The sequence below is a fragment of the Rhamphochromis sp. 'chilingali' genome, assembly GCF_963969265.1.
Source record: "Rhamphochromis sp. 'chilingali' genome assembly, chromosome: 10".
Taxonomy (NCBI): domain Eukaryota; kingdom Metazoa; phylum Chordata; class Actinopteri; order Cichliformes; family Cichlidae; genus Rhamphochromis; species Rhamphochromis sp. 'chilingali'.
In genome coordinates this window covers 22777283-22793286 of record NC_137937.1, presented here as the reverse complement: position 1 = coordinate 22793286, position 16004 = coordinate 22777283, and the positions used below count along the sequence as shown (strand labels likewise).

Below are 16004 nucleotides of genomic sequence, written 5' to 3'. Positions count from 1 at the left end.
TCTCCTAAGTAATGCAAGAGTGTAACAAACACAAAAATCTGCTCCCGAGCACTCTCTCCTCTCAATGTCAATCCCTGTCTCTTTTCTAAACCTTCATCCCATTAATCTGCCACTCCTGGGTTGAAAGGAGGCAGCAGCCTAATGAATGTTGCTTGGCAGAGGGAAACAACAACAGCCACTGTTGATGTGAATGATTACTATTTACTGCATCTACTTAGCCTCAATTTATGGCAGAAAGCTCTCTGCTGCTGGAGACTGAATGACTGATGCAACGGGACATCTCTGTTGAAATAATGCTTTAAATCTGCTTTGCTTTTCATTGTTTAACATTGTTGAGGATCTACAACATTTTGCTTAATGTGCAGCACACACAAACAGACATGGAGTTAAAGTACTTAGATGTTTAGCTCAAGCTGTCAAATGTGACCCAGGTTAGATCAAAGCAGTTATGTAATGGCTTATTTCAAATGGACCGCAACCTAAAATTTTAAATCTGTTGCAATAGCACACAGTTGCCACAAAATCAAATCCACTGTGCAAATTTACATAAACAGTGTCATTGTCCAAATACTTGCAGACCTAAATTTATCAATTAGTTTTCTTGCAAAACTAAAGCACAGAACTGCCAAGCAGAAACTGTGACTTTTAGACTTTTCAAATTAGATCACAAAGTTGATTATAATTATATATTTTTAATGATTTTTAAAAAAGAAACTGTCAAGTATTCATTTCAGTATTGCTCTAGAAGTCAGCTATCAGCTGGGTATAGTATGGACTGGATGATTTAAAAGTGATGCAAGGGTGGTTGATAGATGTGTGGCTGCTTCTGCGAATCTAGGCAGTATTGCCTTTATAAATGGAGAAATATGACTATTCTTTCATCATTTGATGTTTAAATATTCTTTACACTATGGTGTCATTTTCATTAACCTCAAAGAAATGTCTTTTCTGGGTTACACTCATTTACAATGTTGTGCTCAGCAAGTACTGCTGAGGAACACTGAACATGTGGAACTCTTCCCGCTATTCCAAAGTACTTTAGCAAATAGTAAAAGAAAAATAAGAGAAACATCCATTCTTCTAAGCCACTTTACCTTACCTACAAAAAAAGAGAAAATTTTTTTTAAAGTACAGTGCTATTACCCTGACCACCATGGGAGAATTTGAAGCCGTTACATTTAAAAAGAATGGACTGACCTCCAACCAAAGCCATTCACACACAGACACGCATACATTCAGTGACTTCATGGTAAAATGGCCTAGCAAAATCAAAGAGGAGCTATTCAACTTGTGTTGTGTGACCTCTAACCCTAGTATGAATGATTGAACAGAGTCACAGAACCATAGCAGAAACCCTGACTGTCTGACAGACAGTGAAAAAACTTAGTGACTTTAGGACCTTTTGTACAAGAATGTAGAAGTTAGAAAGCAAGGATGTAGAAAGAAATGTCTCTCTCTCTGTATTACTCATTCAGCATGTTTCAGCATGTATTAGTTTATTCCATCCCTGGCCAGTGGGAGTTAATGTTGCTGTCTGCAGCTATCTTGCACATGCAAGCAGTATAAACTGTGTTATAGCGCTTTTGATGTATGTAAATGTTAAATTAAATGAAGCACTTTCTTCAAGCGATGCACACACAGACACACTACAACGTAAACCCATGATACATCCGGGGCAATTTTAAGGTTTAGTATCTTGCCCAGGTAGCCTACCCTGCGGCATGCAGATTGTAGAAAATGGGGATCGAACCAACAACATTCTGATTAGTGGACAGCACACAGTCGCCCCCAATATATATGTAAATTTCTACAAGCTTACCTCCTCCAATGTGTTGCTGAGCTGAAAGATCTGTCCTTCTCCTTCTACCTGCCGTACACACAGTTTGCAGCTGATTTCTGTGGTGGCTGGACTTAATCTCTCCAGGGTGAAGGTACAGTGAAGAGTTCTCTGACTGCCACTCCAAACCTGGTAGAACGGGATCTCCTACAACATGCACAAACGTAGAAAATAAATACACGTTTTTTCAAAAATCTTTTTTCCAGGTAAATGCACCAGTACTACTGTTTTCCAGAATTTAACAATAAAAACATAACTTTAGCATCTGAAATGTGGACTTTTCTCCACATTTGTAAATTTTGTGACCATTTGAGGTCAGAAATGATTTTGGTGCCTGTATAGAATTGTTACATTTCAAAGTGCATCTACATGTGCATCCTTCTTACCTGATATTTTGCAATGAGTTTGCTCTTCCAATGTGCGCTTGGCACGTCATGGATGGACAGCCTCAGATTATGTGTGCTGTCCTTAAAGTTCAGCGTCTTTGGCTCATCCAGAAGCTTTCCTCCCATCTGGGTCTCCATCTGAAGAACCTCCTACACAAAACCCCACATAAAGAAATAACAACTTTATATTTACTCTCCAGGTTTCCCTCTGCTTCATCTCACTCACTGGACCATTTTCATACATTAGAGAATGTATAAGACCTTTGATTTAATTTGCAAAATTACTGCACATAAGGCACCATAAAACATCTAAAATGCATTAAAGATTTAATGAGATATCATCACACATCTCCATGCTTGTATGTCCTGATTTTAAGCAAAGCTTTGCTTTGCTAAACGCACTGAACTGAAAAGACACATTAAGAGGCTCAATAAAACCCTTGATTAATAATGCCCCACCAGTCAATGTACTGCTGTTTTGAGATATGAGGAAATGAAGCATATCTTTAATGCAATATGGTAAAATTAAATTACTTCTATTGGCATTAAAAGATGACTTCAATGTATCATATTGCTTACACTCTGGGCTTTAATACACTAAAAGAATAAACCTATTACAAATGATTACATTTTCGTCTTTTATGATGGTTGTTGCATCTAGTTTTAAATTCAGCAATAAAGCCTGTCTAGCTTCAAAGGATGAGAAAGGACAACCTCACTCCAGATCTAAAGGTGAAGCAAAGTACTTATTGTGGATTGTTTGTTGCAACGCACTGTGTTTGATTTCAATATAAAAATGACACACTCCATTCATTGTTTAGCCAATTGTGCAGGGAAGAAAACACTACGAAAGTACCAAAGTTATTTTTTATTTTGTGGGGATTTTTACTGACCCTAATAAAAAAGACATCTGTATGTATTTTTGGGTAAGTTCACACCAAGAGAATACTACAGAATTATATCTGAGCCATATTAATTGGCTCTTGAAAATACACACAGAAGCACTCGTTTATACTAAGTTATCCGTTTGAATTTTGATGCCTCCTACAACCTTTTCAAAATAATCAATTCCTCTAGCCAGCCTATCAATTATACTAAACAAAGTCCTCATCATTGGAAAAGAAAAGCACACCCCTGAACTCTCAATTAGAGCTACAATTGCTTGTTTGAACTGGTAAAACTAAGTGTTTTTTTATGTTTGTGCAAGAGTGTGCATGGCTGTGTGCCACTGACACTTGACTTAACATTGCATGCATAAATTACCACTGTTAATCTCCCATATCAGATGGTCCCTCCAGTGCTTTGGATTTGTTTGAATTCAGCAGCACTGCTGCTTTGACATTGCTTGACCCTGTGTTGTTTACTCCTTCTTAGCTCATTTCCAGAAGACAAGAGGTGCAGAAGCTTCTATTTACGACTCTGTGAAGCCCTTTCTGTTCAAATGCTTATATATACATTTCTTTTCAAATGTAAATTATCATGAAAGCATTTTAGTATGGGTAGTCCAAGAGAGAGCTAAATCTCTCACAGCACTAATAAATGCAGCAACACTTTTAGCCGATAGTATCAAATGCCTTCGGTGTTATTCAAGGCACTGGGGGTGAATACATACTCTATTTATCTAATATGTCTATTAAAACACAAGTGGAAAAAATACTACTTGGCTTGGGATTTATTTAGCTTCAATTCTTTACCTTGAGTGCATCTTGCGTATCATCCAGACAATAGACCCTGATGTGATAGTCCAAAGTTGTGCAGGAAACGGGCCCAAAAACAGCCAGCTTGAGCCTCTTGGCAGCTGCTTTGCCAATTGACTGGCCCACCAGGCAGTACGTCCCCAGTGTCTCTGTCAGAATGTGGCATGCCTCTGAGTCCATCTGCACATAGCAGGGGGTGGTGAAGTTTTCCTCTCCCACTACAACCACATCCTTCAGGAACCAGATACAAAAAAAAGGAGAAAATGTTTTTTATACACAGTACCATTTTGTGCCTATGACGGGTGACTGTGAATGCAATGTTGGAAGTTCTTTAACACAGTACTGTTGAAATACCATGTGAGCCTTTACTCATCTCAATCAAAAAGTTCTTTCATTTAAGAAAGGCCACCTTTTAAATTAAATCCACGATAGGTGCTGTTGTCAAATTAAACTTAACACTTGCTCAATCTGTTTCATATTAAAACTGCTCCAGACATTCATAGCCATAATTTCCTTTCTCATCTGAAGAGCTTTTTTAAAAATTTTCTTAGCAAAACGGTAGATTTAATCAGCATTAAACCTGAGATAAATGTCACAGTAGGATCACGTTGAGCAAAACTGCGTGACAACAGTGTTTGGCTTAAAACAACATATGTGATCAATATAGAGCAGAGTATTATTAAAGAGACCATGAAAATGTAGATTATTTGCAAAGTGAATTTACAAAGTGAGCCATGATCTGGTTAATCTTGTTTTCCCACCTTTTTTTTTTGTTTTTTAGGGCTGTCCTTCGTTTGGTCATACAGACCACTATTGTTAAAAGCTGGCTGTTATTTGAGTACAGGCTTTATTTGAGAATTTACGGGCATTAAGCCACATCCTGTCTGTTAACATAACCTGACAGCACCTGCATTTGGAAGCTTTTCCACTAATGCAAACAGCCCATAAGTAAGCAAGGTTGCGGTTTATTTCAAATGCATTCCGCTCCTATAAACAGGTTTGTTTGCCGTTTTTGTTTTTATGCAAATTGAGTTAAGAGGTTTTCTTAACTCTAGAGGATTTTTAAAAGGTAAAAAAAGCACAGTTATTATTGTTGAGTTGTTACTTGCAAAAAGACAGTATGTGATGCACTGCTTGTAGTTTAACAACAAAAAAAGAAGGTTTTTCCAACACGCATGAATATAATACGGAATATAAATCTTTTTTAGCACACTGTAAGTGTATTTGCTGTATATACTTATAGAAGTACATCAGTGTGTACTTCGGGAGAATGATGAGACTTGGTTAAAGAGGTTGTCTGTGAAGTGTGTCCAATCCCGCTGTGGGATATCTGCTGGCTGTAGCTCATATCGTTTCTACAGTTCCCTGTCGCAGTCTGAGTTATGGTAAACCCATGCGTTTCTCTTGGTTAACGGAGGATGCACAGGCTATCTGTGTTCTTATTATGTGACCACTGGATCCGCAATTAGTTGTGCAGATATCCATGTTTGCTTGTGTGACTCCGTTAACGTGTGATACAAATATTGAGTATTGAATCACAGTTCATGCGGGGTTGTGTTCCTACAGATGAGCTGAATCAATACAAAGAGGTCAGGAAGCAGTATGGTAGGAATCTGTTATTACTGGTAATCACAACTGTGGCTGCTCCCCCCTGATATGAGGGGAATTCAATTACCTTTCCTCTCACTCTTTTGGGGAAAACTTTGTGATGGGAAATGGATGTTCTACTGCAATAAAAGAAAAACAAATCGACTTCCTGATGAAATTCCACTTTTCATTTTTCTTGTTTTTTTTTTTTAACCACTCTGCACCGAGCCTCTCCTCTGAATCTCTCTCACTCTCACACCCACAAACGTGTACACACACACACACACACACACACACACACACACACACACACACACACACACACACACACACACACACACACACACACACACACACACACACACACAGTCTTATGCATGGCTAATTGTGCAAAGACATTGTGTTGAGCTGTGATAAGCAACAGAAGACAGCATACGGGCGCCTTGTAGACACAGTGATGCTGCAAGACAGTCTTATCACCCACACCCACACACAAGGATGCACACATGCGCACACACACAGACACACGCAGTAGATTGCTGAGGTAGAGACTTCATGCTGAGAGACACGGGAGGAGAGAGGAAGAGAAGGATAGAAAAAAAGGAGAGATAGAAGCATAAGAAGAAAGATGAGAGAAGAGGAGGATGGCAGAAGCATAGCAAATTGCTTCTGATAGGAGTCTTCAACCCCCTGCTTGTCTACTAGCCTGTAGGCAATTTCTGTTTACCAAATTTTCTCTCCTTCTCTCCATCTCTTCCTCTCTCTCGCTCAATGAATACACAGAGTGTATGTGTAATTCAGGTTATTCCTCTATATGCTGTGTGTGTACCGTGCAAATGACTGCATATCACTTACTTGGTTATGGCTGTGGGCAGGTTTGCCATTACTTTGTGTAAACAATTATTTGCAGACTTTTTCACATTTAGAAAATTTTACTGTACACGTGCATCTCTGTGTATTCACATCCGTCAGAAATTTCAATTTCTCATTAGCTGGCAACACAGCGACAGCTTTTCTTTTCAAAAGCTGTATGTTGCCTCTCTCTAAAAACAGTGGAACATAAATAGTGCACACAAACAAAAAGGACACAAAGCTGAACGCTCACCTCCCATTCTCCCATGGCCAGCTGATTCTTCAGCTGTATGAGCCAGTCTTCCTGGACATTGTCAGCGCAGTGGTGGATGGTGAGAATCACTGGTCTGGTCAGCAGGGCTCCTGGAGGTCCACAGCTCACCACTGGGCTAAGAACTGTCTGGATGTCCTCTACTGGGGGTCTGGGAAACACAGATAACACTGAGGTGACACGACAGAAAAGAGCAACAGGAGGGCTGCGCTGTCGGATCCCAGCTACTGCGAGCTTCAATCGCACGAAGCTAAATTGGTTCACTTCAGGTCTGTGTTTTGTTTTTACCTTGTTAATATTTTGGACAACTAAAGAATCTTCATATACTCTAATTCTATTCTAATCTTAATATATTGATACCCTTAAATAGTCCACATTCATTGTGGATAAAGAGAAATATTTTAAGCTTTTTTTGCTCACAAAAATCGGAAAACTAGTATCTCAAAATTTTGGATTACGTAATTTTGAGTAAATTACTATTCAGTCAGTTTAAACACCGTGCATCTCTCTGTCTAACTGCGTACTCACAACCATAATTCTGGGGAAGCTTGCTGACTTGACAATTCTCCCGAAGGTGATTATCGACACTGTCCATAAGGAGGGTCACTGCTGAAAAGGCTGTCCGTTTGCAGAGCGCTGCATCGAAGTGTATTAATGGAAAGTTGACTGGAAGGAAAAGGTGCACAAGCAACAGGGATCACCGTAGTCTTGAGAGGATTGTCAAGAAAAGTCAATTCGAGAACTTGGGAGAGCTTCACAAGGAGAGGACTGAGGCATCTACTCAGAGGCTTTAGAGCACTTCATGCTGCCATCTGCTGACAAGCTTAGCCGATTTCCTTTTGCAGCATGACTTGGCACCTGCACACACTGTCAAAACTACTACCAACTCACCGTATTATTACAGTGCTTGATTGGCCAGCCGACACACCTGACCTGAACTCCATAAATAATCTATGGAGTATTGTCAAAACGATGACAATCCACTTAAATAAAAAACACAGATAAGTGAAAGGTTACTATCAAAGCACCCTCAATGACACTTCAGCAGGGCCACAAACTGACTGCCTACATGCCACAAGCAGTAATGCAGTAATTTGTGTTAAAGCAGTGCAGACTAAAATACTTTTCAGAATTGGACATGTGTGTATTGTAAATGCTTTTTTGATTGATCATAGAAAATAATCTAATAATATTAGATACCAGGTTTCTGATTTTCATGCTATAAGCCATCATTATCATTAAAAACGTCTGTTTACCTTTTCAGCTGAATTAGGAAAAAAGAAAAAAACAAGTTTCCCACAATATTCTAATTTTTTGAGATGCACTAGTACAAAGCTGGACATTTACGTGTGAGGAATAGATTACCTTTGCAACGTAGAGAACAGAAGAAAAACAGAGCAAGAACAAACTCTATTGGAGAATGATTTGTATAGTCAGCCTCAGTTGGATTCAATAGCTTGCAGCTCACGGGGCAGAAAATAAAAGGCTACTAATCATACACTCTTGTGCTTTTTATACATCTAAATGTTGGAACCTCAAGCACTCACTAACTAATGTATGACTCAGTACTGCAGCAGAAAACTTCAACATCCAAAAGATCATACATAGCAGTCTCATTTGTAAACTGAAAATTGAAACCAGATACTTAAACAACACTCGCAGTAAACACAAAAAATATACAAGTCAAATGCCAGTACGATCCATTATCCCTCATCTTCCCGAAGCCATATATTGACTGTGAATGAGGCCATACAGATAGAGGAGATAGATCTAAATATTAACAATGTTTTTCTTCTGTTGTTTTTTTTTTTTTTCAGCCCACCTTGTGTCAAGGGAGAGCTAATCCTTAGCAGTGTTATCGATTCAGCTGCTGGGGCTCATTATTGACTCATAAAGGGTTCACATGGGTAGAAAAAACAAAGATAAAAACAGTGGGAGTGAAACTATAGCACCCTTTTAACTACCTAATGCTGAGGTCACCCCTTAATGAATTACAGCTTTATTGATTTATGATGTTCTGTATCCTTTATCTTGCAAATACAACAAGAGATGCTTTGACTTTTGTTTGTTGTTAATCTGACACCTTAGGCAAGGGTTGCTGAGGTAAGTAAACGTAGCTATGTGATGTTCTGTGTAAACACAGCGGGCTGAAAACATGTTCGACTCTTAGAAATACTGCAGCATGTTGCACGGGGCCTAATTCCTATTGACTGCTGCTGATTGAAGAGAGTGTAAAATGAGTGCATGGAACAACATACATGACTCAAACTGTGTCTCTCCATTGTCCATAGTCATTTGGACCCTCTTGGTTGTATTTATCCAGGTTTTAAGATTCCCATTTTAAAAACCCCTTCAAGTAAATATGAATGGATTTTGCTCCGTATTGATTCCAAGGTGAACATCAATTTTTAACCGAATCAAAATCAGTGTGCCTTGTCACTTTAACAAAGAGAGAGCGACCTACATGATGTATGTACTTTTTTGGGAGGGGGGAGGGTTATAGAACATGTAACAAGATTAAAGCATTCTCAAAAATAACCACTAATCTGTTAGTTACAGTCGTTGCAGTGATCTCTCTACATACGGTTTCAAAAGCTCTGTTCTTTGGCTTTATAATGTAGCATGAAGTTAAAACCAATCAGTTGGTCGCACAACGGTCTGCTGTAGTTTGGCATATTTCAAAGTAATGAATCTTAAGAGCCTTACATTTAAATATAGTCCTGAATCAAAACCTGATTAACAATGTAAATTTAATGGATTAGTGTACAGATTAGGATGTTAAGTCGGTAGTAATTAATGTGTCAAATATTCCATTTTAAGCTGCTTAACTTAACTCTAATTCTGGTATTATAATATGCATTGTGCCACCAACTGACCTCTTTCTTATAGATTGTAAGTCTGTGTCACACTATGAAAGCTTCCTCACACCGCCATACAAACAGCTACAAGAAGCCACTGATCTGGGCAGAGGCAGAGAAGTACAGACAAAGGAAACAAACAAACAAACCAACAAAAAAAGGACACAGAGGGAGATGCAGAGATGAAGAGAAAAATAAGGACAGCAGCGAACAATTGAAAGGAAACAGCCACATAAAAGAAAAGAAAATGGGGAAAGAGAGACAAAACCTACCTCAAGCTATCCTTCCTGTGCACAGTCACATACATTTCATACACCCTGCCATGAGGAACAGCACCCGCTGGAACCAACAAACTGACTCCTGCAGGAGGAAGGACAGAGGAAGCAGAATGAATGAGTTTCATCACTGGATTTATCAATTTCACCATGCACAACTGAATTACTGAATGTGAAACCCATCATCACTTTATTAAGTAATGAATCATAATGATAATCTTTTTAAAGGCAACCCATGTAAAACCTTGTCTTAAATACTCCATTACAATGCAATATTTCACAGCCTTTGAAAGCTGCTTTTCATCAACAGGTCACACAACACATCTTTACCTTAATACAGCTGCTGCTTTCCTTTATTCTTTTTTTCCTTTGAAATCTTGGTTCATCACTAAATCATATGAATCTGACCGCAACAGTATCAACAAAGGTACTTACACGCTTAAGTATCTAATGAAGTCAGAGGCCAGTAGAGGAAATATATCTGAATAAATCACTAAAACAAACATTGCCACATATTCTTAACTTTACTGTGATCGCTGTTACTGATTACTGTTACTAATCAGCAAGAAAAATGATACAACTCTCCCTGTTTGCGGTCTTGTCACTGCACAGGAACCATTTTTGCTGTTAAACACTTGTGGGACGTTTACCAGAGTTGGGTACAATGAGGTGTCCTCCTTGGTTGTTGAAGGATCCATGAGCAGTACAGGAAGGATCTCGTGTTCGGGCCAAGCTCTGATTGCGAAGGTTCATGGTGTCACTGTTATCCAACAGGGACTGAGTTACCTATGTTGATAAAAGAACAGTAACAGTGATATTAACAAAACATTACAGTATTGTATATGACACATGCTATTCAAATTGGCCTGGCATTTATATACTATCTTCTAGTCTTACCAGCCACTCAAAGCACTTTATAGTACCAGCAACATTTACAGTGCTTTATCCTGTGCACTTTAAGTGTTTTGTTTATCTCATACCCAAGAGCTCAAGCTAACATGCGTGTCCTAGGCCTGTAGATGGAAACCAAAGCTCCCAGAGAAAACCCACAGCAGCACAGGAAGAAGATACACACTGTACACACTTACAAATCAGCAGAGCTACATTCACATTTGAAAACACTACTTTTTGAAAGCTCTGTTACACGTCTTTTAAACAAGAAGAACATGAATAGATGCGTGACTCTTTCTGCAAACAATGTTAGAGTAACCATGTAATAAGTATCTTTTTTTAATAGACCTTTTATGTGGGCAGGCATTGTCCACCGTTATGCATAAAAGCAATATGCAAAAGCTTAAAGCGATAAGGGTGAATGAGGTTCAAAAATGCATAAGGAGAAAAAGAATGCAATGCGGTTTAAAGGATTGAATTCCTCTGAAAGACTTCGCGTCGGATCACATTAAATATGTAGCCTAAAGCAAAAACAAAACAAAGAAAAAGCAAAAGCAAAAATCTCATGAAAGTCCAGAGAAGTTTCACTGTGTCAATCTCATTTTTATTTTTGTCAGGACAAGAATTACAATGGAACTGTAATCGGTCCCTTTTCTTCTAAAATTTGACTTTATTGATCAATTATGCTTTTTACTTGCATAAGTTCCTTTTCTGTTCATTATGATGCCACAGGTAAGACCTCCATCTGCCTGGGGACGGGGGTGATGCATGATCACCTCAGGGTGAAATGTAAATGAAGGATTTGATATTCACTGTTTTACTCCAGCATCACACAAAGTTGAGAAGAACTAACGTCGCTAAACTAAGGATGAACACATCAGACTATAAACAAAGAAAATAAATAATAAAAAAATCCACAAATTACCTTGGCAAGGTCAGTCATTAGACACAGCATGTGATCAATTATAAAAAAACAAAAAAAAAAGAAACAGATAAAATCATCAAAAGGTGGCAACTGATCTGTAGAGTTCAAAGATGGAGAGTTCAGCCCTCGTACTACCTGAGGACAGGTGCTGTGATGAAACTGAGCGGTTTCATCTGTATTTGTGACAACTGACTCTAGTATGCATGCCATGTATTTGACAGAGCAGGGAGGGAAAGTGGGGCACTTAGCCGCATGTATACTAATGGTGTGTAGTGTCTTCATGTGACTGGGAAGACATGCGCAGCTGTGCTGTGCTGTAGAATCTCTCACACTGCTCTTGCAGATTAAATACAGACAGGAGGAAATAGCCTACTGTGATCACACAAAATGCTTTCAAGCAGAAAAAAAGATACAAGCTCTAGGATATTAGTGTTGGGCAACACTACCTTAGGAGACAATTTAGACGTAAAGTCTCCTCCGAGGTCATCCTGAGGTGTGACCAGTCCAGAAGAGTTGTACACTTTGATCTTCAAGTTGGGAAGAGGATCCAGGAGAGGAGAGTTGGTCATTGGAATTTTGTCTGAAACATCATGAAGAGCATAGACTGGACCCCGATACATGGCAGCTGCATTTGTTAAGTCTGGCGGAGCAGTCAGTAAATCAGCTAGAGGGGTAAAATTGACACAAGAAGAGAGACAGAAGCACGAGAGAATTTACAACATGATATCAGAGCAGTTCAGGGAAAAGACAGACCAGATAAAGTAAATCTATGGTGTTGTATAGTGCAGTGTGTGTGTGTGTGTGTGTGTGTGCGTGCGTGCGTGAAGCTGGGGACAGATGTGTAGAAGTTGTAGCAAGATCAGTGAGAAGGAAAAAGGGGGAGGCAGAAGAGTCAGTCAAGGCTGCTGATAAGCTATCAGTGTCTGGGATAATACATTGCTGTACACGGGGGCATGACCTGGCTGCATGAAGGACTAGTCATGGCTGCTGAACAGAGAGACAGAGAGAGCAAGAGACTTCTACTTCACCTCAAAAAACACTCAAATCTCCAGGAGTTAAACATGTGTATTATCAAAACTATCTCACAACACAACAGTTCAGTTTCAAGCTGTGCTATAAGCTCTTAAAACTCTCATCAGAGTCTACTTTCTTCCAAACCGAAATAACATTAGTGCGTACAGAGTGACATTCAACTTGTGTTAATACTCATCCATGTATCTATTTTCCACTATTTGGAATAGGTATAATACATAATATACATTTATGTGATGATACACTATATGAACAATTTTTTATGACATTATTAAAATCATCAGACTATGTTACTTTTGAAAATACACTGAATGCTGTCATTTCAATCATAATTCAGGCCAAAGGCACTTTGATCTTTAAATAACATTCAGAGCCTCTCATTTGTTTTTCATGTCATTAGTCATCACACGCTTCTGATTTACTACATCTTTCATTGTAGATGTAGTAAGTTACAAAGTCTCCCATAAACAAAGTAACTGTTTAACACACTATATTTAAAAAATTAGAAGTCTGTCACTTCTAATCAGTAAAATTCAAATGAATAAAAAAAAACCCCTATCCTTTGACTTGTATAGTTTGATCTGAGGCTGCAAAACGTGTTAGAGTCTTTGTATATCCTGAAGTTTTTACCCTGCTCTTTCTTAAGCTGGCACAGCTGACGTATGCTAATGGAGGAATCTTGACTCTTTTGATGTATTGCAAGCAAACAAGCAGCCCACTTACACACAGAAGCACTGTCATAAACAAAACACTAGTGCATTGTCACAGGTTGGTACTACAAAAGCACTCGCACATGCAAATGTGCCTTGTGTACCAACAACACGAACACTATAAAGCACATACTGATACACACACCATAAACATGTGCCACATGCACTATACATGGGAAGGATAGGTAAGGCTCTCCTGTTGATTTCCTGTTGTGCTTATTGTGAAAAGGTTCATGCACACTACATCAATACTGTATGGTAATAAAAGTGCATGAGACACTGAATTATAGCTATAACCACCACAGCAACAGCAGGTTCACGCATGGCTTCTTTAGGATCCATACAGTACTGACCTATTGTTTTTTAATCATAAAATAAATAGTTAAGTAATTACAAATGCTTTGATATCACTCACAGTAACAGCAATGTTTTGTCTGCTAGAATGTTAGCCTCAGTGCTTTTAGATAGTTCTGCTGACGGACATTTACTTAAACTTCATCAAAGCCATTCAAGTGAATGTGCTTCGAGCAGCCCTGTAACAGTTCTGTAGAACCATCTTGCTATAACCACGTTAGAAGCACAGAAGCTACCCTAAGGGCAGAAGCATAACAGAGCTTACTTCTACACAAACCCCTCTCAGAAAATTCTGCAAATATTCAAGATTTAATTGGGACTGAGATCACAAGAAGACCAGTTACCTATTAAGGAACAAATCCCGATTATTTTTTTGGGCTCAGACTCTGAAAACCTGTTGTTCTCTCTAAGAGTCCATCCATTCTAATTTTAAATTTCCTTCATTGTCACCCCCCACCACCACCACTAACATGTATGCACGAACACACACGCGCACACACACACACACACACACATCTGTTGCCTATCACTCTCTTCCTTTCTCTATCACCAGGCTGTTTACCCTTAAAGCCAGCGGGTATTCCTGCCAAATCATCCCTGCTGAAATTTAATTAACAACTAACAGAAAGCCAGAGAGAGAGAGCGAGAGAGAGAGAGAGTCAGAGAGAGAGAGAGAAACACGCTGGGACATAATTCTTCATTAATTGTAATCGGAAATGGTCCCTCAACACAGAGTGACATGCATCCTAATGTTTTACTGATAAAATGTCACACTGTCTCTACACATAGGAACAAGTTTACTCCTCTCCTGCCCACACACACATGCGCAGTCATGCACAACCATTTTAGCTCACTCATCATGCACACTATGGTTTCAATGTTAATGTTCGGCCACAAATGAACACACCGTTAAAGAACACCCTGAAATATTTGCAAATGTAACCCTTTTCAAAAATGCTTTTCATATGGAGACCATAAAGTGCAGCTGACTATGATGAACACAGACTGAGCGTTTGCTTAGTTTCTTTTAGAGTGTGTCATTCAAAGTTGTGGAAATGTATGAATACATGTTTGGCTGTAGGATCTACTCGCTTCACGTAGGCGAACTTTTACTGCGTTTGTGCAGGTCTGTGTTAAGAGATTTTAAATCAAGGTGTTTATGTCATTTCTTTCTACAAGAATAACCCGACCTAATGGCATCTTTGGACTGACACCTGATTAATACAAATTCCCTTCCTCTTCCTGGCTTTTCCAGTAAGCTTTTAACTCTGTGGACGTGTGCAGAGAGGAAGAAATGACAATACAGACAGCAGACAGTGAAATATAGCTCCATTTTAAAAGGAAGATAAACATGAGGGAGTGTCTGTTGTGGCTGGAGTCACATAGCTATGGGAAGACAGAGACATGGAGACTGGGATGAAGGGAGGAGGATGCTGATAAACAGGAAATATGATTGAACTGAATGTGCAGATATGAAGGTCGAGGGGGAAAAAGTGAAGAGCAGAATGAGAGTGACAGAGAGAGACTCTTTGATGGAGGAGAGCAGTGTCAGGTGTAAAGAGATTAATCCAAACCATCAGAGGAAGCAGAGAAATGAAACAAAATAATACTAGTGTCAAAGCTCTAAAGTGGATGGGACACACAACAATATTTCAATTGACAAATGGTCATATCTGTTGTTTTCTATCAGTCTCTCTGTGTATTTATCTCTCTATTGTATCAATCATTGGCTATAGTGATACTCTAGGACAACTTCTAGTGCTCTCTTTGAGAGAGCACAAGGTAGGCAGACCCTTGCTGTCAAGTTCCTACTTAACAGCAATTATCCGACTAGCCTGAGTAGCCTTCAGAATCGGTTTAAAGTGAGCATAGCAGGGATATTTTGAAGTAAGGTTGTATGTAGTCTGACTGAAACAGGATTTTGGAGCAACCAAGATAGATTTTTCCTCTTTATCCTGCCAAACAGACAGCTCTGTCTAGAGAGGAACTAAAGTTCTCTTCAAAGCCACCAGCCTTCTTTGACAAAATCTGTAGCTTTACATAGAAAAACTTTTTGTTTTGACATTGAGGGTGTGCTGATTGCCATCTATAAGGGTAATACAGTGAATATAAATAAGTACATCACATAAGTCAACTTGAAAGAGTTCCAGCTGACCCTGATTCTGTCTCCAACCATTGTAGTGTTTCTGTTTTGCTGTCATACCAATATTGATGGACCATTGAGGCAGCTGCACAGGCTAAATAATTTCACTGCATTTAAATACCACTTCAAGGTGGTTTATAAAGAAAATGATTGAACTTGCTGTACTGTCTTTATTGTAATACATTT

The 16004-nt window shown here is 39.0% G+C and overlaps 1 protein-coding gene across 2 annotated transcripts in view; it reads right to left on the bottom strand.

Moving 5' to 3' along the window:
• Nucleotides 1–16004, bottom strand: part of LOC308403754 (netrin receptor UNC5C-like) — a 192360-nt gene that overhangs the window by 7133 nt on the left and 169223 nt on the right. For both annotated transcript variants that reach the window (XM_080893459.1, XM_080893460.1), the window contains 7 exons: nucleotides 12026–12243; nucleotides 10414–10549; nucleotides 9761–9848; nucleotides 6613–6781; nucleotides 3918–4151; nucleotides 2224–2373; nucleotides 1820–1984 (listed from right to left, as the gene is read on the bottom strand). In XM_080893459.1, coding sequence (XP_080749585.1) covers nucleotides 1820–1984; nucleotides 2224–2373; nucleotides 3918–4151; nucleotides 6613–6781; nucleotides 9761–9848; nucleotides 10414–10549; nucleotides 12026–12243 — 1160 coding nt within the window. The remainder of the gene's footprint in view (nucleotides 1–1819; nucleotides 1985–2223; nucleotides 2374–3917; nucleotides 4152–6612; nucleotides 6782–9760; nucleotides 9849–10413; nucleotides 10550–12025; nucleotides 12244–16004) is intronic.